This window comes from Delphinus delphis, chromosome 11, assembly GCF_949987515.2.
Source record: "Delphinus delphis chromosome 11, mDelDel1.2, whole genome shotgun sequence".
Lineage (NCBI taxonomy): Eukaryota > Metazoa > Chordata > Mammalia > Artiodactyla > Delphinidae > Delphinus > Delphinus delphis.
The window spans coordinates 55,613,828-55,640,906 of record NC_082693.1 but is presented as its reverse complement, the minus strand read 5'-3'; the positions used below and the strand labels follow the sequence as shown (position 1 = coordinate 55,640,906).

The following is a 27,079-nucleotide window of genomic DNA, read 5'->3' as shown; positions in this document are numbered from 1 at the left end:
GAAAATGATATTTTTGTAACAAGTTAGACATAATAATCTAAGAAGAGACAAGTGATTTTCTGTCTCAATGATGTGAGTAGTGAATTCAAGATGGCCTGAGTTCTAATCCAGAAGAATATTGCCTTCCTTTTTTGCTCAAAAAAAGTGAATTACGGCTAAGCCTTCAAAATAAATCTGCCTCTACACCTTTGAGTGGATACTACTTGTGTTCTCCTTTTTTTCCAGATCAGTGGAGCACAGATTGGCTGTCCAAATAAACTTAAAAAACCTACTCAAGTAAGAAGAGAGATAAATGTTACCTTGAAAACTTGATCAACTCAAATACATACAGACTAGGAAGCATTATAGGCTTCAATTAAAATACTGTGCATATGTGTGACAGTTTCATACCTTGGTACTCGTACTTAGGATAGAATATGGAAGAATTGCCAAAAAATCATCAAATGAAGGCTGACTCAGAACCAAGATCTATGGATCCTTCCTTTCTTTTTCTATTGCACACAGTGGCAAAGATACAAGTTGTGACGTTTCAATGAAACAAGTAGCAACTTGCTTCTTTTTGTCTCCTATTAAACATACCAACTCCCAAAGTCTGCTTAACTCCTTAGATTTTAGGGAAAAGATTTCTTCTGTCTAGTTCATCCAACATAAAAGTCCTAGTGATACGTTTTGCTCTTAATGAAGCTATATTTGAGTTTGGAAAATACCCTGAAGACCCTCAAGTTTGTAGCCCAGCGTTTCTCATTTCATATTATGTTTATTAATTGAAAATCCTGTTCTTTAACCATTAACACGCTTCAGTGTTTCAAGAAGGCATTTGTAATCAATGAAAATTCTAGAAGAGTTGGGTAGGTAAATTATACCCTAAGGAATAAAGAGAAGGCTTGAAGGATGTTTAAGAGCAATAATGCATAAGTCCACATTTATTTCTCGAAACTATAATGGCATAAGAATAGGATGAAAATTTTCCACTTTAAGGATATTTTGTATGGTTTGATTTCAGTCTCTTAATATAAAGCCACCATCAACTATGATCGCTGCAGGCCGCATTGACAATAAATTGACAATACTGATTTGCAGCATAGATGTTGGGGCAGCTAACAATTTAATGTGGCCCCCCAAAACTATTCTATGGGATTTTTAACTAACTGCAGGATTAAATGTTAATGATTTGGGAAATCTCCATTTTCCAGCTTTTAGTTTAAACTGGGCATGTGATCTCAGAAAGATTCCCTCTTCCTCCTTCATTTAGTGGGTAAATTATGAGTTAGAATTACAGGTCTGGATTCCTGAAGGCCAGAAAACCAACTATTTATTGTTAAAATGCAAAATATAAGGAGTAAGACACACTTTCTGGCTGATGCATCCCATTTGATCAGGGGTGGCATCAAAGCTCAAATACTTGGCTTTGGTTTTGAGAGTCAGCACTGCCTTTCTCCCCTCATTCTCCGGCCAAGCACAGGGTTCCTAAGGCCACTTACAGTTTTTCATATTGACTGTTGAATAAACTATGCCAAGGAACGCTTCGGTATGGCTGCCACTTCAAAGCAGGAGAGCACTGGTCCACAGGCATCATGTTCTGTCTCTCACTGTCGTGGTCTTGCACTTCGCTGCTGTGACTCCTACTTGTCACTGCAAAGAAATCAGTGCATTAAATCTTTCCTCCGAGGCTGTTTTTCCTAGACTCACCGACAGCTGCATGGAGCTAATGCATAGGCCATGTATGAGGCAGAGGGACCGTGTGGGGAGTGACAAGTGTTGGGGGGCAGGGGGCATGTGGCTGGCCTTGTTTCCTCATCTGTAAAATGAGCAGCTTGGGGTCAGTGATTCTAAGGTACCATGGCAAGCACTTGTCAGAAACTTTCCCCTCAGTATCCGTCTACCCCATTTCTGTCCTGGCGTCTCCTCACTCCCAGTTTGTGTGATTCAGGTGCAGTCCACTCCCAGCCTGAGAAGGGGAGGGGACGCAGGATTGATCAATCAAACTACAGCATTCATTATTTGCATCAGTAATTGCACCAGGTAGACACATGGCCTAATTCAATCCAAGCAAAGTGGATCTCAGCATGTTAGGGGAGACGAGTTCAAAGATGCTGATTCTTTTCCATGAGGTTTGAACCTATAAGTCACATCCCCAAGAACTGCTGGCACCATTTTGGGACATGAGGGAAAAGCCTGTCTGGGAATGAAGCCAGCACAGCGGAAGGCAGAGTTGAGAGTGAAGGGCACCCAGTCCTGATGGCATGATTTGAGTTCTGGGATCCACTCCTAAATCTTGGGTTACAGGAGCCAGTAAAGCCCCTCATTTTGATTTTTTGTTTGTTTTGTTTTTGCTTAAGGCAGTTTGAGGGGTTTTGTTTTTTTGTTTTTGGTTTTGTCCTTTTTTTCTTTGTTTTTGTTAATTGCAACCAATACACTCTAATCTATTATAGGTCCCTTGTGGCACCAAGATTCTCTACTTTTCGAACTTAGATGAGTTATTTATTCACTTAGTGTCTTAATTCCCTCAACGGCAAAATGGAAATTCAAACAGGTGTCCTGCCCATCTTGCAACATCACACAAGCAGAGAGAATATCATAATACAAGTGAAAGGACTTTCAAAGCTCATACCAAGATAAAATAACACAGAATATCTTGTTAGAAGGTAGTATTAACTATATGAAATTGCTACTTTTGTATTCAAAAATGGTCCAATAACAGCAATTTCACAAGTGCAAGCCACTATTTTTGCATAATCCTTGCAAGTTGTTTGTCTAATTTGAGTTTGTCTAATTGTACCAAATGGTACAATTCAACCGCAGATGTTTATGTAAATTCCATTAGGATGTTTGCTGTTACCCTTTTCTGTGAGCTCCCCTACCTCTACTCATGCCTGATATCAGGAGTGAAAGGGAAATAGTGTGTGTACATAAGATCAGGTGTCGGCTGTAAGCAACAACACGGGATATGACACCAGCTTCTATACAGCATGTGCACTTAGCCCACAGCTTGGAAAATGCAGGGGCATGTGGCTGGTTTTTCCTTCACTCACCTAGCTTGCTTTCTTTATACTTTTATTGAGGACTTAAGTAAATAGCAGAGCTGCCTCAGGTTACTTTGGATCCCAAATGTCACAGAAATTGTGTTTTTCTTGGGGTATCACTATTTCCTGTCACCTAAGCAGAACATCTGTTTGGGGGGTTTTGTAAACAACCGAGAAAAAAAGGATTTTCTCAAAATCCTGAAAAACTTTCTCCCAGCTAAGAATACAGGAGGTCAGGGACTTCCCTGGTGGTCCAGTGGGTAAGATTCTGCGCTCCCAATGCAGGGGGCCCGGGTTCAATCCCTGGTCAGGGAACTAGATCCCACATGCATGCCACAACTAAGAAGCCTGCGTGCCGCAACTAAAAAAAGATCCTGCGTGCGGCTACTAAGACCCGGCGCAGCCAAAATAAAATAAAAAGGATACAGGAGGTCAGCAATGCAAGTAGCTCTTCATGCCCTCACTCCTCCAAAAGTTACCTGGCTCAAAAGGTTTTAAAAACAAACAAAAAACCTTCCATGGTTTGCCTGCTTATACCAAGTTCAGAGAAAGGGAGAAACTAGTTCTTCCATCTTTCCTTCCTCCCTCCTTCAGCGGAGAGAGGATAAAGGAAGTTCAGGAGCTTGGAGTTTGCAATCAGACAGAACTGGGTTTGAATCACAACTCTACATATACTGGCTACACAATTAGGAAAATGGTCTAACGTCTCTAGGCTTCAGTTTCTTCACCTGCAAAATGTGAGTAACAATATGATGCCTCCCAGGACTGTTGAAGGAATTCAGCGAGTCATGTCGGTAAGTGCTTAGCACAGTGTCTGCCACCAGTAAGAGTTTAAACAATGGTGCCTTTGGTTAGTATTAGCGGCACTGTCATTATCACACGTATCTGTTTCAACTCAGGTGACTCAGTTATTCCTAACAAGCCTTGGCAAGTACTTCTGTTCTTGGCCTCCATAGTAACTCTATCTAATGTGAAATAATTAATGTCATGGGCCTGAGTGAACACCAGCTAACTGGGACCCTTTCCTACTCAAGTATGGCAGTAAGGCGCCAGGGGAATCAACCAAAGGTCAGTGCCACTCCTCCAAGTGCTGGTAGGGAGGGTGGGCAGTGGGTAGGGGACATTGTCCTCAAGGATAAAGCTATTTCCAGACCTTTCCCATCACAGCAGCAAGATTTTCGGGGCAGCCATTCCATAGGACTGACATAGTCCTGGCTTCCCTGGGAGCTAGCTATCAGCTGGTGAGCCCCAGGGATGGCAATCTGGGACCTCAAGATTAATGATAATAAAAATGTTATCTACTGGTCCTGTGTGCTTTCTGTGCTGCAGGCACTGTCCCAGACACTTGGCATAGTTTCTCATCAACTCGTTAACTCATCTTCAAGGTAAGGATCCCTTTTTTTTCAATAAACGTTCATTATTAAAGTATAATATATATGAAGGAGAGTACACAGATCATTAGTACACAATTTGATACCTTCTTATAAAATGAATTATACTAGGTAACTACCACTAGATCAAGAAATAGGACACTTCCAGCGCTCTAGAAGAAGCGCTCATGCCCTTTTCTGGTTACTACTTTCTCCTGCCCAGGAATAATCACTATTCTGAAATCCAAACCATAGAGGAGTTTATAGAAATGGTATAATATGATATGTACTCTTAAGTGTTGGCTTCTTTTGCCCAACATCATGTTTATGAGATTCACTCATTGTTGTTGCAAATGGCAGTAGTCTGTTCGTTTTCATTGCTGTATAGTACTCCACTACATGAATATACATTGCTGTATAGTACTCCACTGCATGAATATACCACAGTTTATCCCTGATGGCCATTCAGGTTACTTTAAGTTTATGGTTATTACAACTAGTGCTGCTATGAATATTTGGGGGGATGTCTTTTAGTGGGCACGTGTATACACTTCTGTTAGGTATATTCCTAGGTGGGGAATCACTGGGTCATTGGATATGTTTTAGCAGATGCAGCCAAACAGATTTATAAAGTGGTTACAAGGTAAGGATTCTTAATCCCATTTAACAAATGTGGAAACTGGGGTTCAAAGACCTGAAATAACTAGTCCAGTGTCACAGCTGTTATGTGGAAGAGATGGGATTCAAACCTTCTCTTCTCTTCATGCTACAGTGAGGATTTCTTGAGAAAATGTAACAGAAGAGAGAAACAGAAGTATGAAGGTATCAAACTGCCCAAGTCCCAACTTTCTGGAGAAAATTCACAGCTTGCATTTGAATGGCTTTCAAAATATTTTCTTATACATTACTTTTTTTAAAAGTGTTGGAAATGGGTGAAGTAGAAATTGTGATTCTCATTTGATAATCAAGAAAAGTCAGGCTTGAAAAGTCCCCGATTACTGGAGACATGAGGCTTTTCCTGACTCTACAGTGTGACTTCAGCCCAGGCACCTCTCACTGTGGACCAAAAGCTACGACTCTGGGGCTGAAAAACCCTCATGCATTGGAAGTTCAAACCATATGAGGCTGTGAGCCCTCTTTTATTTAGAGTTAGGATCAGGTGGGACCAGGAACCCTCTTGTATTTGGGGTCCAGACCATGGGGGGACAGGAACCAGCTAGCTGGCAGGAGCCTGCCCTGCAGCTACATTCTCTCTAGGCAAGATTTTACCTTTGCCCCCAGCAACCCAGTAATTCTACATTGTGATCCTTATAAAGGGGGTTCTTGGCATCCTCGGCCAAAGTGAACTGCTGGGGAAAAGGTCACTGGAAAAGTCTTACTCATTGATTTAGAACATCTTCCCCCATCAAAATCCTGCCCATAAGACTAGCCCCTCCTTCCACTACCCGTATGCCATTTCCCCAGGACCTTTATAAAACCCTTGGCCTCTGCAACATCAAATACGAGTTCTCCACTGGAAAACTTCTGCTGAAAACATGGCATTTGGATTGTTTTTTGTTTTTGTTTTTAATTCCCCTGGGAACCTGCTCATTTTTCATTCTGGAACTGTTGTCTGGAGCCAGTTATCTTTAGGTGGCTTTTCAGTGACCTTTGAATAGGATTTAAACAAGGGATGCAAGATTTCCTATCTGTTGGAACATTTCAGTTACTTTTCTATGGCTGTTCTCAATGCCCTCTCTAGGGACAGGCCACAGAACATCATCACAGGATGGAGCTTAACTCTGCAACAGCCAGGAGAATTTGAGGAGCAATCTGGTTTGATGAGAAAACTCTTGGAAGGTTTGGGTGACTTGCCCAGTACTCTCAGGGAGCTGTTGCATCTGTGGGAGAGTGAACAGATGGGTCCCTCATCTGGCTAGAAATTTACCCAGCTTTCTGTATTTGAGAAGCATAAAGAAGCTGCAGGCAGGATGCAGGGATACCTGAAGAAATTAGAGTAACCATGCACAGGAAGGTGGATGGAGAGCTCTACATTATCCAGAAACAAGGCTTGAATTAGCATTTTGCGTTTCTGAGGTTGAATAAGAAAAATCAAGCAGCTGCTGGCCATGGTGGATCCATGCAAAAGATAAGAAGGCAGCAGAGGTTTGGTTTATACAATGGCTGCATGCCCCGTGCAGTGCTACCACAGCATGCCCAGGGGGTTACGATCTGTGGGACAAGGCCAAGTGACGTCATCGTCCACTGAAGGACCCTCACAGCCCATGATGGAGCTGAGGCCAGACGTCCCTGAAAGGACCAGCAGGCTCCACAGGACACAGAGGACCAGCTCTCATCACGTGGCTGTGAAGGGCAAAGGCAGCAACCGGAGCAGGGGAGAAAGCCACGGGCACCTCCTGTCCAGGCAGCATAAACCCCTGGAGTGTAGGGACCACAGAGGGAGGGGAGCCTCGAGAGGGAAATCTTGGATCCTTGCCAAGCTGAGGCCTGGGAGTAAAAGAGATATGACCTGGTACCCTGTATTTGGGGCACTATTCTCACTGCCTACATTAAGTATTTATAGTGGCTAATAGCACTGGCACGGAGGATTCTCCTTTCCCCTAATACGTGTCACAGCGTTTACTCTGGAGATTCAGAAGTTCAAGCCTTCAGGCTCAGAAGCCTCAGTTTGTTCCCAACTTGATCAGGTCTCTAAGCTCAAAACATGGTATGTCCCATGATATATAAGACAAAGAATGAGGGGGGCTGACCACTTGGGCATCGTATAATGCTGCTGAAAGACTTTTAAAATGATTTTCCAGAATTTCAAAGATCTACTGGGAACTTGCTAATTGGAAGCAAGCGCTAGGGAAGCTCAACTTTCTACCTTCCTGCTGCCCTGGAGAAATCCTCTAAAGCAGGGGTCCCCAACCCCTGGGCTGCGGCCCAGTAAGGTCCACGGCCTGTTAGGGACCAGGCTGCACAGGAGGAGGTGAGCGGCGGGCGTGCGATCAAAGCTTCATCTGCGGCTCCCCATCGCTCCCCATCGCTCCCCATCGCTCGCATGAGCACCTGAACCATCATCGCCACCCGCCATGCATGGAAAAACTGTCTTCCACGAAACCGGTCCCTGGTGCCAGAAGGGTTGGGGACCGCTGCTCTAAAGTCCTGCTTCTCCGAGTCCCTCCCATGAGCCAGCAGCATGGGCATCGCCTGGGAGCTTGTTAGGAATGCAGAATCTCAGCCCCTACCTCAGGCGTACTGAACCAGAATCTGCACTTTACCAAGATCCCCATGTTACATGTGTGCACGTCTGAGTTGAGAAGGATTGAGTTGAACGAAGCAACAAGCACACCAGCGGGCTCCTGTAGGTGCTGCCACACGGCACGGCTTCCCCAGGCCTGGAGCCTTGGTCCCCTGAGACACAATTGCCCCTAAAACTGAAGGGACCAGCATCTCATCTCCACCAGAGAGACAATGGCATCTCTTCCCAGGAGCACCTGTATGACCCTACCTAACACTGCATGAAACATTATGTCAAGAGGGAAGAAATAAATTCCCAGAGCCTAGCATTGCCCTTCTATGAGAGAGAAACTAATTTTGTAGGGCTACTGCAAGGCTGGGAAAAATCCATGATTTAATGGCAGTGACAGGCCCCGGATTGGCTCACTTGGTCTGGAGTGGTGGGCCCACACGTGACAGTTCCCGGAGTCTTCCAGCGCCTGTGTGCACTTTCTCTTCTTGGTCGGTGGCAATGAGGGTCTAAAATTAAGAACCCAAAATAAGGTTAGGATTCTTCTTTTCTCTCCAAGTTAGTCAAATTTAATTTCCCAGGACTCTGCTCTGGGCCTCTTCCTAAGACTCATTCTAGTTAGTTAAGGTTCCTTGAGTCCTACTAGTCTGCAACACCAGGTGGATACATGGAGTGGACGGGCAAGCTCCTATTCTATGAGCCCTACTAGTCTGAAGCTTAGTTTTTCACTCTCCAGTGGATCTGGGATTCACCTATTTGAAAAATAAACTGACAACATTTCCAAAGGCAGAGGACTCATTGAGACAAAGACAGAAGATACTTAAAATCTAAGGGTATATTTTATACCTGAAAATGTTTTTCACATAGAATTTTATCACAGTTTTTGATGGCCTTTACTCTTTTTGCCATCCTCTAGATCCAGAAGGAGGAACGAAAGAGAGGGAAGGCGGAGAGGAAGGGAAAGAGAAGAAAAGAATATTAATTAAGACAGTTGACAGATATTTTTCAGAGAGCTCATTCACAAATCACTTGAGTGGTCTAGTTGAGGCTGCAAATGCAAACAGTGCTTTCTCCAGCACCCAGAATCTCCCTATACATTTCTGACATTTTAGCTTTCCACTGAATGAGGGCCTTGGGTTCAGTGGATTGTTGATTAAAAGTTGGTTTGAAGCCAAGGGCACTGGGGGTCTGATATATGTCTCAACACTGCCATCTCCTGGAGAGGACTCCACAGTTCACTCTTTACCAGCACTGCGGGGTAGAGGGGCTGGCTGGTCTTTCATAACTAAATATCTTGCCCTTTACCCAGGACTGTGGCACAGAGGCTGCGGATGGTAAGAACAACCAGTTCCCAGATGGGAGGACACAGACTGGTCCAGAGGGGTCCTGAGATGACGGGCGTCTGGGTAGCAGTTGTGAAAGGCACTGTGGGAATGAGCAGAGTCGCTCATCTCAGACGAGCCCTGCGGCAGGTGTGCAGGCAGCATCCCAGGAGCAGCTGCTGAGAGGAGGAAAGCAGCTGGCATCCCCCCGGCGGCAGGTGTCAGAGTCGGGCAGCAAGCACCTGGGGAAACACACAAGTGAGAAAGGCCCATCTTTCTCACCATGCAGAGTCCAAAAGAAGAGAAGCAAGTGCCAGACGTGTGGGAGGGAGGTGGGTCCCACTCACCTTTGACCTGTGGAGGAGAGCTGGAGTCTGACGCAGAATAGGGTGGGGTATCTGGGAGCTGGCGTTGCCTGAGGATTAGAGACATGCATTCCTTTTGTTTGTAACTTATTCCATCATTATATTTTTTTTTCACAAACTGGTAGCAGCCCTCTGTGTACAGCACCCCTAGGGAGGGTTCCAGGTGCTCCTGGGGGCCAAAGCCCACCAGAACATGCCCAGTGTCGTGTTGAGTGAGCTCTGAGTCAAACAGACCCGGGTTTGAGTCCCAGCTCTTCCACTTCCTAGCTGTGTATCCATGAACAAGTACTTAACCTCTTCAGGCCTCCACTTCCTCACCTATAAAATGGGAATAATCATTATGCCTTCCTCATAGCATCATAGTGAAAATTACACGAGATACTGTGTGTAAAGCCCACAACATACATCCCCAAACACAGTGAGTGCGCAACAAAGCTTAATTAACGTTATTGTGTCTTCTTAACATTCTCAAAGCACTTACGCCAGAGAGATGGTTGGGCTAAAGCAGTATAAAATGTCACCACTAAAGCAATGGTTTTCCACCTGTGCTCTGGGGAATCTCCAAGCTCTTGGAAGGAGCTCAGGTGTTTTACAAAAGAAAAATTTTAAATGCCTGGGGGAAATATTTTATAACTTTTTTTCTGTTTTATATATTGAGGTGCAAGTAAAACTTCATTTTAAAAAATGAGTACCATCACTAAGTGTGAAAATGTCTGTTCAAAAAAACGCTACCTTTTCTGTTCAAAAAGTTTCTTATGGCTCAGAAACTCTGTGGTTCTAAGTTATATATAATCACCACCATCCTCCACTTGATTCTCTTGCTAGAGAGTAAGCTATCATATTTTTCTTGGTTCATTAAGATTTCAACATCATGCAATGAAGAGAGAAATCTGTTTTTATTATTTACTAGAAAACTTATGTTTTCTCCTCAAATTGGTCCTTTATCATTTATTCACTTTTTATTAATAAGGGAATAGAAAACATACATTTCCCTTCCTCCAAAAAGTCCACCGAAAAAACTCCGCCGAAATGAAACTCCCAAAACTCCACCGAAATAAAAGTAAAAGAATAAAGAGGCATAAACAGAAAAAGACATAGAGTACGTGAATAGAGACTACAACAGACCATATTTCAGTAACAGTATGGCAGACAGAAATAGGATGGATGGTAACTGAATTACCAGAAGGGAAAAGCTGCCTGGGGATGGCAGAGGGGATGTAGGAACCAACAAGACATTGTCCAAGTTGAAAACAACTCCAGAAAAGCCCAAGACATTGGCATCACCAGCAGTTTCTGAATTCAGGGGTAAGGTAGAACTAAAAGTGAAAGAATTGATTGACAGTTTAATTAAAGAACAGCTGGACCCTTAAATCAACTTCTCCCACCTGTATAGTCAGGCAACTACCTCTATCATCCCAACAGAAATTGGAAAGTTTTATTCTCTGGAGAAACGGATCCAGGGAGATTGTAGAGCTACTGGGCGAAAAATGGAAGGACTCATTGAGCACATCCAGGTGAACAAAACTCCCAAGATTCGGCGCAGGATTTACACAGCTCATGGTTGGATCAATCCATACATGAGCTCTCCCTTCCACCTTGAGATGATCCTTACTGAAAAAGAACACATTGTTCCTAAACCAGAAGAAGAGGTTGCACAGAAGAAAAGACATCCTAGAAGAGACTGAAGAAACAAAAACTTAGGGCCCAGGAATAAATGCTGAAAAAAATAAACGCAAATAAAAGCAGAGAAAAAAAAAACTCAAGAAAGAAAATATAATCGTAGTAAATTATATGTGAACACACAGTGATAGTAATGTAATCCCTGAATATAAACCTAACCAAAAATTCTTATACAATTTTATGATACTGGGAGGCTGGGGATAGAAGTGGGTGTCGGATATGATATAAGAAAGTTAAATCCTCCTGGAAGATGATAGTAAGTTCTTAAGATGTATAAAGCAAGAACAGTAATATAAACCATTATTCAGATAAAAGGTGGTTGAAACATCTAAAAGAGTTGGAAAGTATCTGCCTCTGGGAGAGCCAAACTTGGGGACATGGGGAGGAGTGGGGCAAAGGATTACTGGTTTTCATTATAAGCCGTATATATGGCACCATTCAACTTCGTATCACTCTACATGTATAAATCTACAAACGAGGACTTCCCTGGTGGCGCAGTGGTTAAGAATCCTCCTGCCAATGCAGGGGACACGGGTTCGATCCCTGGTCCGGGAAGATCCCACATGCCGTGGAGCAACTAAGACCGTGTGCCACAACTACTGAGCCTGTGCACCACAACTACTGAAGTCTGCACACCTAGAGCCCGTGCTCCGGAACAAGAGAAGCCACCGCAATGAGAAGCCCGCGCACCGCAAAGAAGAGTAGCCCCTGCTCGCCGCAACTAGAGAAAGCCCGCACGCAGCAACGAAGACCCAACGCAGCCAAAAATAAATTAATTGTTTTAAAATTTACAAATTAAATTTTGTGATTGACTCTGTGATCTCACAATTCCACATTCAAGGTTCAAGGCAGTTGTTTACTTTCCTTTACATTTGCAGCACCACTGAATTCAATAACGTTCATGAAAACTGAAAATCACAAGCAAATTATCAATACACTCGAGAAATATGGCACGTCACATCACAGACTGGCATGCATGCCCCACCCAGCAGGTCCTTGTGGAGAACCAAAGGTCCCTGTGTTGAGTAGCAGGAACATGTGTTGGTGGTTTTAAAATGCGAATTTAAAAGTTTTAATACTTTCCTTACAGTTTACTCTCCCTTCCCAAACTCACTCTGGCTACTCCTTTATTTCATTGCATTTCGTGTTCAATGCATTTTACTGTATTGGGAGAAATTTTGCATTCCTTTTCAGAAAATTTCACGTAAGATTTAAGGATAGCTACCTTCAAAACTAAGCAAATTGTTTAAAACAAGGGCAATGATTAACTTTAAGAAAAACACTGTTGTCTGAGACTGTTTCTAAGCAGTTAACTCCTCCCTACTCACAATCATGATGTCAGCAATGCACATTAGACTGTTTTGGGCCTTCAGTGCTCTGAATTTTCCTATTATGCTGAAGGGATTTCCATGAAGGGACCTAGAAATTGACAGAACCATTGGTCACTCCTTGAGGGGCTGTCTCTATCTCTACCTTCTACAGGAAATGGTTATAAAAATCAAGAAATTCTTATAAAATGATTTTATAAAATGAATAATTTGCTTTCTAAATCCCTTCCTCTCAGACACACAACTTGCTTTTGTTTTTTGGAGGGTGAATGGCAAAGTGTGGTCTCCTGGGGGTTGAATGCCATGTAAACCAAAAGGAGTTCAAAACAGACTTTTCTCTCCAGCTGGCTGAGGTTAGCACATCCATGACATCTGCATGCTGCAACCAAAGCAGCCAGGATTTCTTTCAGATCGCAGCCAGGCTTGATCAAGCATTTATTGAGTGCCTAGTAGGTGCTCATAACTCTACTAAACACTAGGTAGGACTGCAGGACTCACAGTATTAAGACACAGGGCTTCCCGTGAACACCCATCTGGGACTATTCACAATTCAACAGTCCAATCCTCAGTTTTCTCCAATGACTCCCCCGGGGTCTTCACATACAAACTACACCTTCTCTAAAGCTCTATTGCACATTGATATCAACTCAGCACACTGCCTGGTACAGAGTTATTACTTAATAAGTATGAATTACTGCTTTTTACCTGACATGTGGCCATAAATATGTTGTTTATATAAATTCATATATCAAGAGAGGGCATTCCTGACCACCAATCTAACATGGTAGCCTTCTCCCACCCCTCACTTTCTACTCCCCTGCCTTACACTTATTTTTCTTCATCTTTTTACTGAATGACTTTATACTATACACCATTGTCTTTCTCTTCCCACTGGAGTCGCATCACAACAATGGAGCACCAAGAGTGAAGGGATGGGAATGGCTCTCCCCAGGAGCAGGTGATAAGGAAATGCATTGCCTGCTGAGAACTTAAAAACAATACTTAAATCCACAGAAAGTCAATCTGCTATTTATCATTATTACCACACACCACCAACTCAAAGAAAAATGCCTGGGTGCCCTACCGGGCAGACCGTTTTCCACCACATTGCCCTTGGTAAACTGTTAGCAGGAACTTCATCTGTTTTGTTCACTGTTGTACCCCATCACCCAATTACAGCATAAAAACAGTTGTTACTGAAAGTATTTTCTCCAGTTTTTCATGTGTATGATTCATGTCCTCCCACGCAGACATTCACTTAAGAGCATGTCTTAATACTGTGTGTGTGTGTGTGTGTGTGTGTGTGTGTGTGTGTGTGTCTCCTGCATAGTGCCCACTGGTGAGCATGCAGTAGGCACTTGATAAATACTTGACCAAGCTTGCATAGGGTTTGTACCCACTACCCGGAAGTTGGGATGGGAAAGGGCCTTGGCAGAAATGTCATCAGTGAATAAAGTAGCCCAAGAAAATCATTTCATGACAGGGCAATGGAAGCAAGAAAAGCAAGTTGCCACCCCTCCCCTTCGGCTCTATCTTGGCAAACTGTGAGAACCCTGACCCTCCCTCTTACCACTCTCCCCTGCTGCTTTAGAAACAGACAACCTTTATGGAGGACCTACTCTGGTCCAGGCACTGAGCTAACCCTTGCAGGTGTTGCTTCATCTAATCTCTGCTACCAACCATGTGAAAAGGTACTATTACTGCCCCTACACCACAGGCAATGAAACCGAGGCTTGATGAGGTTAAGTAACATACCCGAGAGTATTCACCTGGCATCTAGTCAAACTGGAGTAAAGTGATCGATCACCAGAGTTTATGCTCTAAAGAACACAATGTTTTCAATACAGATATTTAAATATCCTAATCAAATTAATTACTATAAGTGATTTCATTTTCTACAAAATCTTTAGAATCTAGAAGTCACTGGTAATGTTTTTGCCCAGGATTCTGTTTACCTTTTCTCCTGCTGCATCCGTTTGAACCCAGAAATCAAACCGGTCAATGAACTCAGCCTTTAACAAGCTCATCTCATAGAATTATGTGGATTACCTCACTCCCTTCCGCAACATCACGGTAAACAGTTTATCAGCCCCACTCTACTGGTGGCAGAAGTAAAACATGCAGCTGGTCATTGATGCCTAACTCATTTTTCCTTCCAATCTCAATAAGATATGTCCTAAGTGAAACCCAGAATATTAGATGCTTAAGCTCAACCATTAGAATGAAATGAAATGAAACCCGGAGTTGATTCCTCACGGACCTAATATGTCTCTAGGTTCCCCTCCTATGAAGTCACCCATTCGAACTTGTGATGAGCTGTCACCTCAATGTCTTCAGCTAGCTCCCTCTTACCCCATCTGCAGCACCTCAAGGCCAGCCTGAAGCTCGGTATACTGTCTACTCGCACTGAGCACACTCAAACCAAACTGTATGACTTGGTCTGGGTCTCGGGAAGTGGTTGGGAAGGAGGCATATGCACGTGACCTAAAGTAGGGCTTCTCAAACTGTGATATGCCTGTGAATCCCATGGGGATCCTGTTAAAAATGCAGATTCTGATTCAGCATTTTGGGGGTGGGGCCTGAGGTGCTACAGTCGTAGCTCCCAGGCGATGCTGCTGCTGCTGCTACAACCTGGCCTGCAGTTTGAGCAAAGGACGGAAACAGGTGAAACTCTGGGCATTTTTGAATGAAACAAACCTGTCTTGAAGATTCACTGGTGACTTTTCCAGAGCCTTCCTTCTTCTACACACACACACGGACACACACAGACACAGACACACACACACACTTCTTGTCCTTTTTCACTGCAACCTCCAGGAATTTATGCTTTCCCCTAAATCTCTAGCCTCCCGCCCTCCAGGCGGCACTCCATACCTGGACATTTCCCGGTGTGTCCAGCCCCCACAGCTCACCTAGCTCACCTGTGTGCCTAGTAGGTAACAGGCTGGCTAACCTAGGGGATCAGAGAGGACTTCTGCCCGCTCCTACTCCCCCTGGGCAGACAGCTGCCCTGGACTCCACCACACACGGAAATACAGGGTTAAGAGCAACTGTCAGAAATCTTCCCGTCCTGACAGAACTGCCCCCGGTTCAACATACCAATTAGATTCACACGGAAGGATGAGAATGTCCTGAGCAGCACATCCCAATGCTCATACGTGGGTACATGCTCCCAAAAGGGGCCCATGGCCACATAAGTTTGAGAACACTGCCTAACGTTTCCCTTTCCCAGTTGCATATTAGCACATCAAAGGCCCTGAGAAGTCCTGCGGTAAAGAAATACATTTAATTTTGTTTAAGCCAGTGAGTCACATACTTATTTATTCCTGATCATGGAACTTTTTTTCCCACAGCATCTCGGGGGACCAGTTTTCCATAGAGCATTTAGGGACATCTGTTTCACAGAGCCAATAATTCCATTTTTTAATATCTTTGAGATTTGAAAATCTGCCTATGAGATTCAAATTTGCTCCTAGAAATTTTACAGCCTAATGTTCTCTTAAATCGCTTAAAGGGTTGTCACTGATACTTTTAAAAGGCACAAATCATGGGCAATATAGTAGAGAGAAAGTAACTCAGGCTTTGTAGTAAATTCATGTTTGAATCCCAACTCTGCTATTTATTAGCTGGGAGCCCCGGCAAGAAAACCTGCACCCCAGCGCTGTTGTGAGGAATGCAACTATCCTGCAAAAAGAGAGCCTGGTATTTAGAAATACTCAACACTTGGGGTATTTGAATACATTGTACAGATGCAATGATCACTGGACGCGCCCAACAAATCCATGGTCACGGACTGGGACTGTTTCCACTTGTTCTCTCTTGGATTTCTATTGCAGCTCCACTTAACTGCATGCACCTGAGCCATTTTTATAAGGCAATAGCAGCTTATCTGATCATAGGACTTTTCTTTAACGGGCCTGAACTCTGACAATCTTTGCAAACTATGGCTCAGGATCCATTCTGAGTCACACCTTTTGGCAGATAAATGTAGACCCACTTAATGTATTTCCCTGAGAGTCACGGAGTCTAAAACATCCCCTAAAACATCAATTAATCCAAAAGACAAATGTAGAAGAAAGGGCAGGTGTTCTAGAGCCAGGCACATTTTAATCCCAGCTTTGCCACTTATCGACATACGAAGAGTTACTCAACCTCTCTGCACTTCAGCCTCTTCATGTGTAAAATATGGATAATACTGTGCCTATTTGGAAGAGTTGATAAGAGAATGAAATGTGTAAAATCAAATATGCAATTAAATGAGTAAATATGTAAAGTGCAAAGAACAATGCCTAATACTTGGTAAATACTCAACACTATTAACTCCTTCCTCTACCTCACTTACAAATGCCAGACACCCACTCCCAAGGGTAGAGAGTGAATCTGATTGGGCAAACCATGTCGGAATCTCAGGAGCGATCGCCTATAGGGAGATATCTCTGGTCTTGCTGGAAGGACCATTATTATCATGGAGACTAAGATCATATGATAGATTTCTGAACTCCCAGGTAGAAGGACAGCTCTCCGAATAAGACTTAACGGTTGTTCACTTTTCCCTGCAAACAGCTAAAGTACTTTATGCCAGTTATAAAAGTGATCCAGATGATTAAACAGAACCCTGATGGAATCAGGTCTACCTTCTTTTGAGGAAAAGTCTTGTAGGGGACGGAAACTGACAACTTCTGGCAGGTTTTTTGTAGGCAGAGATGGTAAGGATATACCCATTGCCCACCCTTGTCACAGGAATTCATGGCAGCTGCGTGGATGGATTGAGAGGAATATGAAGGCAGGCACAAGGGTGATTGGGTTCAGCCCATGCAGTGCCTGGAGCAGAAGAGCCAGCTCAGAGTGTGGGCTCAGACATGTGGCAACCCACCAGTGTGTGTGTGTGTGTGTGTGTGTGTGTGTGTGTGTGTGTGTGTGTGTGTGTGTGTGTGTGTGTGTGTGTGTGTGTGTGTGTGTGTGTGTGTGTGTGTGTGTGTGTGTGTGTGTGTGTGTGTGTGTGTGTGTGTGTGTGTGTGTGTGTGTGTGTGTGTGTGTGTGTGTGTGTGTGTTTAAGTAGCTTGCAAAATGCTGAGCCTCCCTTCTTCCCCACAGTCATTTTGGCAAGGATGTTTTTGTTGGCAAAGAGCAGCAAGAGCCAGGTACCAAAGTACCTGCAAATAGGTTTCCCTGTTACTATTGAGATTCACATCTTGTTCCACTCTCTGTCTTTCATGAGGGAGAGAAGGAAGGGCATTTACAGAAATGTCAAGGTAGGCTCAATGACAGAATGGAGATGACAGAAGAGGGTCAGTGAACTTAAAGACAAATCAATAGAAATTATCCAGTATAAACAACAGAGAGGAAAAAAAAAAGATTGAAAAAATTAACAGCCTCTGGGACCTGTCTACCATATCAAAGATCTAACATTTGTATCACTGGAGTCCTAGACAGAGGAAAGAAAGACGTTGGTACAGAAACATAAATGTGAAGAAATAATGGCTAAAAACTTCCTAGAGGTAGTAAAAGACCAAAAATTTACAGTTTAAAAAACTGAGCAAATCCCAAACAGTATAATCTCAAAGAAAATCATGCCCATATCCAGCCATGTTATAATAAAATTGCTTAAAACCAAAGATAAAACAATATCTTGTAAGTGGAGAAAAATGATATATTACATACAAGGGAACAATGATTCAAATAACTGCCTATTTCTCATCAGAAACCACAGAGGTTGGAAGACAGAAGACAGTGCTGAGAAAAAAAGAACTTAACTGAGGACTCTGAATCCACAATCATTCCTGAGGACTCTGGCATTCCTTTCACAGTAATAAATAAAAGAAGTAGACAAAAATCAGCAAGGCTATAGAAGACCGGAAAAACAATGTCAACCAACTTGACCTAATTAGCATTTATAGAACACTTGACCCAACAACAGCAGAACACACATTCTTCTCAAGTGCACATGGAACATTCACCAAGATAGACCATTTCCTGGGTCATAAAGCAAACCTTAACAAATTTAAAAGAATTAGAATTATATAGAGTATGTTCTCTGTCCATAATGGAATTAAACTACAAGTCAGTGACAGAAAAATACATGGAAAGTTCCCGAATATTTGGAAATTAACCCAATTCCAGCCACCCAGAGTTAAAGAGGATGTCTCAAGGAAAATTAGGAAATATTTTGAGCTGAAAGAAAATCAAAATATAGCATATCAAAAATTGAGGAAGGCAGCTAAAGCCATATGGAGAGGGAAATGTATAGCATTGAGTGATTAAATTAGAAAGCAAAGGATGACTTTAAATGAAGAACTAAGCTTCCACCTTAAGAAACGAAACAAAGAGGAGCGAACTAAACCCAAAGCAATCAGAAGGAAATAATGAGTAGAAATCAGTGAAATTGAAAACAAACACAATAGAGATCAATGAAACCAATAGACATTTATTTGAAAAGGTCAACAAAACTTATACATTTCTAAAGAGACTAATTAAAAGAGAGAGAGAGAGAGGAAAGTGATTACCAATATAAGAAACAGAAGAGAATATCAGTAGACTCCTTAGAGCCAGTAAAAGCCTATAAAAGCATAATAAATACTATGAACAACTCTTTGCCTATAAGTTTGACAATGAAATGGATCAATTCCCTGGGGAAAAAAGAAAACAAGCTACCAAAACTTATTTAAGCAGAAAGAGATAACATAAATAGTCCTGAATTTATTGGATAAACTTAATTCATAGTAAGGTCTTCCAACAAAGAAAGCTACAGGCACAGAAGATTTCATGGTGAATTCTATCAAACATTTAAGGAAAAAATAAATCCAATTCCACACAACTCACCCAGAGAATTTAAAAGGATATAAAAACACTTTCCAACTAATTTTAGAAGTCTATCAATATCCTGATATCAAAACCATAAAAATACAGTATAAGAAAACTGGAGACCAATAGATGCAAAATCCTCAAAGTAATTTTAGCAAATTGAATCCGGCTATACATAAAAAGATAATACTTTAAAACTAACTGAGGTTTATCCCAGGAATACAAGGTTGGTTCAATATTCAAAAATTAGCAAAGTAATCCACCATAATAACAGACAGGGGAAACAAACATATGATCATATTAATAAATACAGAAATAACATTTGACAAAATTCAAGAGCCATTCATGTTAAAATAATTCTCAACAAACTAGGAGTAGAAGAGAATCTCCTTGACCTAATAAAGGGCATTACAAAAATATCTTATAGCTGAATCATACATAATAATAAAAAATTGAGTGACTGCCCTCTAAGATCAGGGACAAGACAAGGATGTCTGATCTCTCTATTTCCCTATTCAGCAACATAGCCAAAGTTCTACCCAGTTCAATAAGGCAAGAAAAAATATTCAAAGGCATATAGTTTTGAAAGAAAGACATACAACTGTTCCAATGTGCAGAAGACATGATTGTCAAGATATAAAAAGCCAAGAAATCTACAAAAAGCTCTTAAACTAGTAAATGGCTTCATTAAGATTTCAGGGCCCGGGAATTCCCTGGCAGCCCAGTGGTTAGGACTCGGCCCTTTCACTGCCGGGGCCCAGGTTTGATCCCTGGTCAGGGAACTAAAATCCCTCAAGCCATGTGGCCAGACCAAATAAAAAAAATTTTTTTTAATTTAAAAAATTAAAAAAAAAAGATTATAGGACCTAAGCCCAAAATATAAAAACCAGTAATAGTTCTGTATACTGGCAATGAATGATTGGGAATTAAATTTGAAAAAAATTTTAAAAAATTGAAATTTTAAATTTGAAAAAAATTTATTGTTACTTACAATAACTCAAAGAAAAACATGAAACATTTAGGTGTAGATCTAAACAAAATATATACAAGATTTGTATGCTAAAATTGTAAAATGCTGATGAAAAAAAGCAAAGAAGGCCTAAATAAATGGAGAGGTATACTACGTTCAGGATTGGAAGACTCAATTTTGTAAAGATGTCGATTTTCCCCAAATGGATCTCTATACTTAATACAATCCTAATCTATACCTCAGCAGCACTGTATAGATATAAACAAGCTGATTTTAATATTTATGTGAGAAGTCAAAGGAATTAGAATAACCAAAACAATTTTACAAAAGAAGACAAATTTGGAGAACTTACACTATATGGTTTTAAGACTTATGATAAAAGTACAGTAGTCAAGATAATGTGGTACTGACAAAATAACAGATATATAGATCAGTGGAACAGAATAAAGAGTTTAGATATAGATCCACACAAATATGGTCATCTGATTTTTCACAACAGTGTAAAGACAGTTCAATAGAGAAAGGTTATCCAGCAAGGGATTCTGAAAGTAACTGGACATCTATACACAAAGAAATTAATCTCAACTTATATCTCAAAACTTATATGGAAATTAATTCAAAATGGATCATAGACCTAAATGTAAAACTATACTTTTAGAAGGAAACAGGAGAAAATCCTTGGGAACTTAAATTAGGCAATATCTATATTTCTTAGATATAAACAATAAACCACATAAGAAAAATTCGATCTATTGGATATCATCAAAATTTAAAACTTCTGCTCTGGGAAAGACATTGTTAAGAGAATGAAAACATAAGTTATAGACTTGGAGAAAGTATTCATAAATCACATACCCAATAAAGTTCTTATATCCAGAATACTTAAAGAATTTTCTAAACTCAAAAATAAGAAAACTTTAATTTTTTAAAATGGGCAAAAAATTTGAAAAAAGACTTCACCAAAGAAAACGTACGAATGGCAAACAACCACATGAAATAAGACTCAACATCATTCGTTGATAGGAAAATGCAAATTAAAACAAAATGAGATACCACTATACGCCTATTAGAATATAGAGCTAGTGGTAATGTAAAATGGTATGGCCACCCTAGAAAATTTGGCAATTTTTATAAAGTTAAGTTTCCACTTACAACACGACCCAGCAGACTATCCAAGGTATTACCCTAGAGAAATTAAAACTCTTGATCACACAAACACCTGTGCATGAATATTTATAGAAATTATTCATAATTGCCAAAAACTGGAAATAATCAAAACGTCCTTGACTGAGTGACTGGATAAACAAACTCTGTTACAAAAATCCAACAGAGTTTTTCTCAGCAATAAAAAAGAATGAGCAAAGACATTATGCTTAGTGAGAGAAACTGGACTTATATATACCACATGGCTTCATTTATATGACATTCCGGAAAAAGCAAAACTATAAGGACAGAGAAAAGATCAGTGGTCACCAGAGGTTAGGGGTGTGTGTTGGGTTTGACCACAAAGTGGAAATGTAGGGGCAACGTTTCAGGTGAGGGAACTGTTGTGTGTGGTAATCATGGCAGTAGTTGTACAACTCTATGAATTTGTCAAAACTCACAAAACCACACACAAGACAAAAATGGAATTTTATTGCATGTAAGTTTTTTAAAAGAAAGCTGGCATGGCTATATTAATATTAGAAAATAAGAGCAGAAATCAATGACATGGAAAACAGAAAAACAATTAAGAATATAAATGTAACCAAAAGCCAGTTCTTTAAAAGGTTAGGAAAACTGATAAACCTCTTGCTAGATTGATCAAGAAAAAATAAGACATGAATTACTGACATCAAGAACAACACTTGTTGTTCACTATAGATTCTACAGACATTAAAAGTATAAAAAGGAAATATGATGAACAACTTTATGCCAGTAAATTCAGAAATATACAAATTCATTGAAAGATATAAACTGCCTAAGTTGATAACTACTAATTGATAACCTGAATAGCCCCATATCTATTAATGATATTGAATTGGAAGGTGAGGGCTTTCAGATTAAAACTAAATAAAACAAAAACAAAAACATACAAACAAAAAACTCCAGGCCTAGCTGGCTTCACTGGTGAAATCTGCCGAAGATTTGTAAAAGAAATAAGACGAACTCTACTCAAGCTCTTCTGGAAAACAGAAAAGAAGGAAGCACTTCCCAGTTCATTTAATTATTTCATAATTTTAAAAACACCAAATGGAGGGACTTCCCTGGTGGTGCAGTGGTTAAGAATCCGCCTGCCAATGCAGGGAACATGCGTTCAATCCCTGGTCTGGGAAGATCCCACATGCCACGGAGCAACTAAGTCCATGAGCCACAACTACTGAGCCTGCGCTCTAGAGCCCATGAACCACAACTACTGAAGCCCGTGTGCCTAGAGCCCGTGCTCCACAGCAAGAGAAGCCACCACACCGCAACGAAGCGTAGTCCCCACTCGCTACAACTAGAGAAAGCCCGTGTGCAGCAGCGAAGACCCAACGCAGCCAAACATAAATAATAAATAAATGTATATTAAAAAAAAAGTCAAACATAAAAAAAAAAAACGACCAAATGGAGAGCAGTGCCCTCATTACTTACAAGGCCGCCAAATCAAAATCATTGCCCAAGAATTCCTCCAGCAGACTTGTATCCAGCGTCGGGTTCCCCAGAGTGCCACTGGCCCCTTGAGCTGCAAAGGCAAATTGAAAATCTTGAGATTCATGAATTTTTCAGAATGGCTAATCGCTAAAATTTCAAAGCAACTAAATGGCATAATGCATTTATTGACAGTGTGGCCTTTCTTCCATTCAAATATCTCCTTCAGAAATCTTTTTAGATGTTACCCTCCTCAAGCAGCCTTCCCTGACTGTCCAAGGCAGGTTTAGGTGCTTTTTTATGTGCATTCATTAACACCATGTACTTTGCCTTACACACTATTATAATTGCTTGCTTTTGTGTTTATTCCTCTATCTAATGTCTTTAAGGGCGAGGACTATGTCTTTCTTATTGTATCTATGTTATGAAAAAGGCAGCAATTAACATTTATTGGCTAGCTGGCTGGCTGGCTGGATGAATGGATAGACTGATGATTGGCATGTTGGTCTGATAGATTACTTCCAGTTAAGTTCAACAAGAAGTTCAATACCTTGCTTCACATTTTTGTTAGACTTCCCAAAATGCAACACAATAGTTCTGTCCTTTTTCTTGATTTACAAAATGAAAATAAGCTTATTGGTTTCTTTCTGACCATAACAAAGACACTAGAATTTTTAAAGAATATAAAATATAGGGATTTCCCTGGTGGTCCAGTCGCTAAGACTCTGCGCTCCCAATGCAGGGGGCCCAGGTTCGATCCCTGGTCAGGGAACTAGATCCCACATGCCGCAACTAAGAGTTCACATGCTGCAACTAAAGATCCTGCATGCTGCAACTAAGACCTGGCGCAGCCAAATAAATAAATAAATATATACATAACAAAAAAAGAATATAAAATATAAAAATATGTTATAAAGAAGACAAAACAATCTTTCTTTGCAGATAACATGACTCTATACCTAGAAAATTCAAGAGAAACAACTGACGATTAGAAATGATCAGAAAAGTCAATAAAATAAATGGTTAAAGTTAAATATAAAAACTAATTACTTTCGTATGTACAAAAAAATAACCAGTCAAAAATTCAGATAAATATAATGAAAAAAAAAGAAGATTCCATTCAAAATAACAAAAAGCCTAAAATATCTAAACATATATTTAGGGACAACATATTTTTTTAAAAAGCTAATAAACTCTATGAAGGGTCAATAAGAAGAGATTTCAATAAATGGAAAGAACTTCATTGTTCTTAGACTGAAAGATTCAATATTGCAAAGCTTTTACTAGACATTATTTATGATGTCTGCCAAATACACAGTCATTTTCTGAGAACTTTCGCCTTATAAAAACAGTCTCCTGCAACCTTTACAGGCACTTGAATCAGAAAGAAAAAATCCATTGGTTGGCCAGTGACCACGTCAGTTATTTCTCCCAAAATTCAAACTAATAGACTTTAAAGCTGGTGGTTGAGATTGAGTCACCTAATAGCTAAGGCAGAGGACAGGAGTGATAGTCTAAATATTTCTGCCAGGTCCTTTACCCAGGTCCTTCATGATTTTTTACCCTTAATAAGGCTGGTTGTTACCCTTCTACTCTAATTACATGACAAAGTCCTGTATACATCCAATAAACCCTTTTGAATTGGTTTGTATGTTATCTGAAATCAAATAATGCTCAAGGAAAATGTTCTGAAGTTCATCTGGAAAAATAAATACATAAAAATGACCAGAAAAATTAGGGAGGAAGGGGGTAAATAAGTACTGAGAAACACACAAGTGAACACATCAAAGGAACACAAACAAGTCCAGGATATATCAAGAAATATTACATATATATGGAACATATATTTTATACTTATATATGGAACATATATTTTATACTTATATAAATATTATATATATATATACACACACACGATAGATGCATGATAAGCATATCCTTTGACACTAGTGAGGAAAGATTCATTATTCAATAAATGTTGTGGGGAATACTGATTATACATTTGGGAGAAAAAAAACCTGGATCATTTTCCTGCTTCCGCACCAAATCTGCGGATAGATCAAAGATTTCAACATAAATAAATGAAACGATAGAAAGAAAACATCAGTGACTATTCTTATGATTTTGACATAAAGAAGGTTTTCCCAAGCATGGCATGAAAGCCAAAAACTATTTTTAAAAAAAGATTGATAAAATTTTACTTTATCCTTTTTTTGAGGGGAGAAGAATGTTTCACATTTTACTTTGAAATAATTTCTATCCTAAAGAGAAGCTACAGGGTTTCCCTGGTGGCGCAGTGGTTGAGAGTCCGCCTGCCAATGCAGGGGACACTGGTTTGTGCCCCGGTCTGGGAAGATCCCACATGCCGCGGAGCGACTGGCCCCGTGAGCCATGGCCGCTGAGCCTGCGCGTCTGGAGCCTGTGCTCCGCAACGGGAGAGGCCACAACAGTGAGAGGCCCGCATACCGCAAAAAAAAAAAAAAAAAAAAAAAGAGAAGCTACAAGAATACAAAGGAAGTCACATATACCCTTCACTCATATTCATCATTATTAACATTGTGCTACATTTGCATTATTCTCTCTGTCTTGTCTCTTTCTCTCTCTCTCTCTCTCTCTCTCACACACACACACACACACACACACACAAAACACAATGATACACACCCACCTATACATACCATTCTGAACCATTTGAGAACAAGTGCCTTTACCCGTGAATACTTCAGTATATATTCCTAGGTACAAAAACATTAACTTCACAACCACAATTAAATTATCAAAATCCGAAAACTTAACATTGACACAGTTTTATTGTACAATCTACATTCCATATTCAAATTTTGCCAACTGTCTCAATAACGTCATTTATAGCATTTTTTTCTGGTCCAGAATTCAATCCAGTATAACATAGTACATGTACCTGTCATGCCTCTTTAGATATTTTTTGAAGTGTGTAGGCTAACTGTTTTACAGAACGCCTCTCAATTCTTGTTTGCCTCATATCTTCTCAAGGTTAAATTCAAGTTTTGTATGTTTGGCAAGAATATTACACAAATGATATTATGTCTCTCTTAGTGCCTTGTATCAGGAGGATCACAGTGTCTCATTATTGATGTTAATTTTCATCCCTTGGTTAAGGTACTATCTGCCAACTTTCTCCACTATAAAGTTACTACTATTTTTTTTGTAATTTGTGGCAAGATACTTTGAGATTGTGCAAATATTTTGTTCCGCATTAAATTTTTATCTAATAGTTTTAGTATCCATTCGTGATCATAAGCATTTTAATCCGTGAAAAAAGTTAAAGACCAAGTGAGGAATATTTTCAATATACGTGAAAAAGAGTAAATATCCATAATATCCAAAATGTTCTTTCAAATCAATAAGGGAACAGCTACACCCCAACAGAAAATAGTAAAGGGCTTTAAAAGGCAGTTCATAAAATAAAAAATCAAATTGGTTAATAGGTGCACAAAACATGTTAAACATTAGTAAGAAACAGAATTTAAAATATGAGAAAATTTTCTTTTTGCCTACCAAATTGGCATATATTCAAGGAATTAATAAAATCCACTGTTAATGCTGATGGAAATAAGATAACCCTCTTATGCACTGCTGATAGGAGTATATATTAAATAATCTGTCTGCAAAGTGTTTAGCATACGTTTCCAAAAAGAAAGAATGTGCATGTATACTTTGATCCAGAAATTCCACTTAATACACTTACGATAATACACTTAATAACAGAAAATTGAGAATAAATGACCCTTTTTTTTTTAACATCTTTATTGGAGTATAACTGCTTTACAATGGTGTGTTAGTTTCTGCTGTATAACAGAGTGAATCAGCTATATGTATACATATATCCCCATATCCCCTTCCTCTTGCATCTCCCTCCCACCCTCCCTATCCCACCCTTCTAGTGGGACACAAAGCACCGAAATGACCTCCCTGTGCTATGCAGCTGCTTCCCACTAGCTATCTATTTTACATTTGGTAGTGTATATATGTCAATGCCACTCTCCCACTTCGTCCCAGCTTACCCTTCCCCCTCCCTGTGTCCTCAAGTCCATCCTCTACATCTGCATCTTTGAGAATAAATGACCATTAATTGACATTCATTCAATGAAATATCAATACTCTGCAGCCATTCAATAAATTCTACAGCGTTTCAAGAGAAGGTGGCTTGCAAAATCTTATACCCACCCGATTTGTTTTCAAACGTAAAGGCAACAGACAATTCCAAAATTTAAAAGTTCAGGGTATAAAGCCCCCATGACTTCCTCTTGAAAATAATTCCTTGACAGTGAAATTCAGCCAAGCAAAACATGAATCAAAATAAAGAACTCAGAAATTTAGAAATCAAAGAGGAAAAACT

At 40.4% G+C, this 27,079-nt stretch overlaps 1 protein-coding gene across 1 annotated transcript in view; it reads right to left on the bottom strand.

Annotated features, from left to right (window-relative positions):
* The window catches only part of MYRFL (myelin regulatory factor like), a 116,398-nt gene that overhangs the window by 59,578 nt on the left and 29,741 nt on the right, over positions 1-27,079 (bottom strand). The window contains exons 2-6 of the mRNA XM_060025233.1: positions 22,705-22,795; positions 9,295-9,362; positions 8,931-9,189; positions 8,043-8,134; positions 1,482-1,632 (exon numbers count right to left, since the gene is read on the bottom strand). Of these exons, the coding sequence (XP_059881216.1) occupies positions 1,482-1,632; positions 8,043-8,134; positions 8,931-9,189; positions 9,295-9,362; positions 22,705-22,795 (661 nt within the window). The remainder of the gene's footprint in view (positions 1-1,481; positions 1,633-8,042; positions 8,135-8,930; positions 9,190-9,294; positions 9,363-22,704; positions 22,796-27,079) is intronic.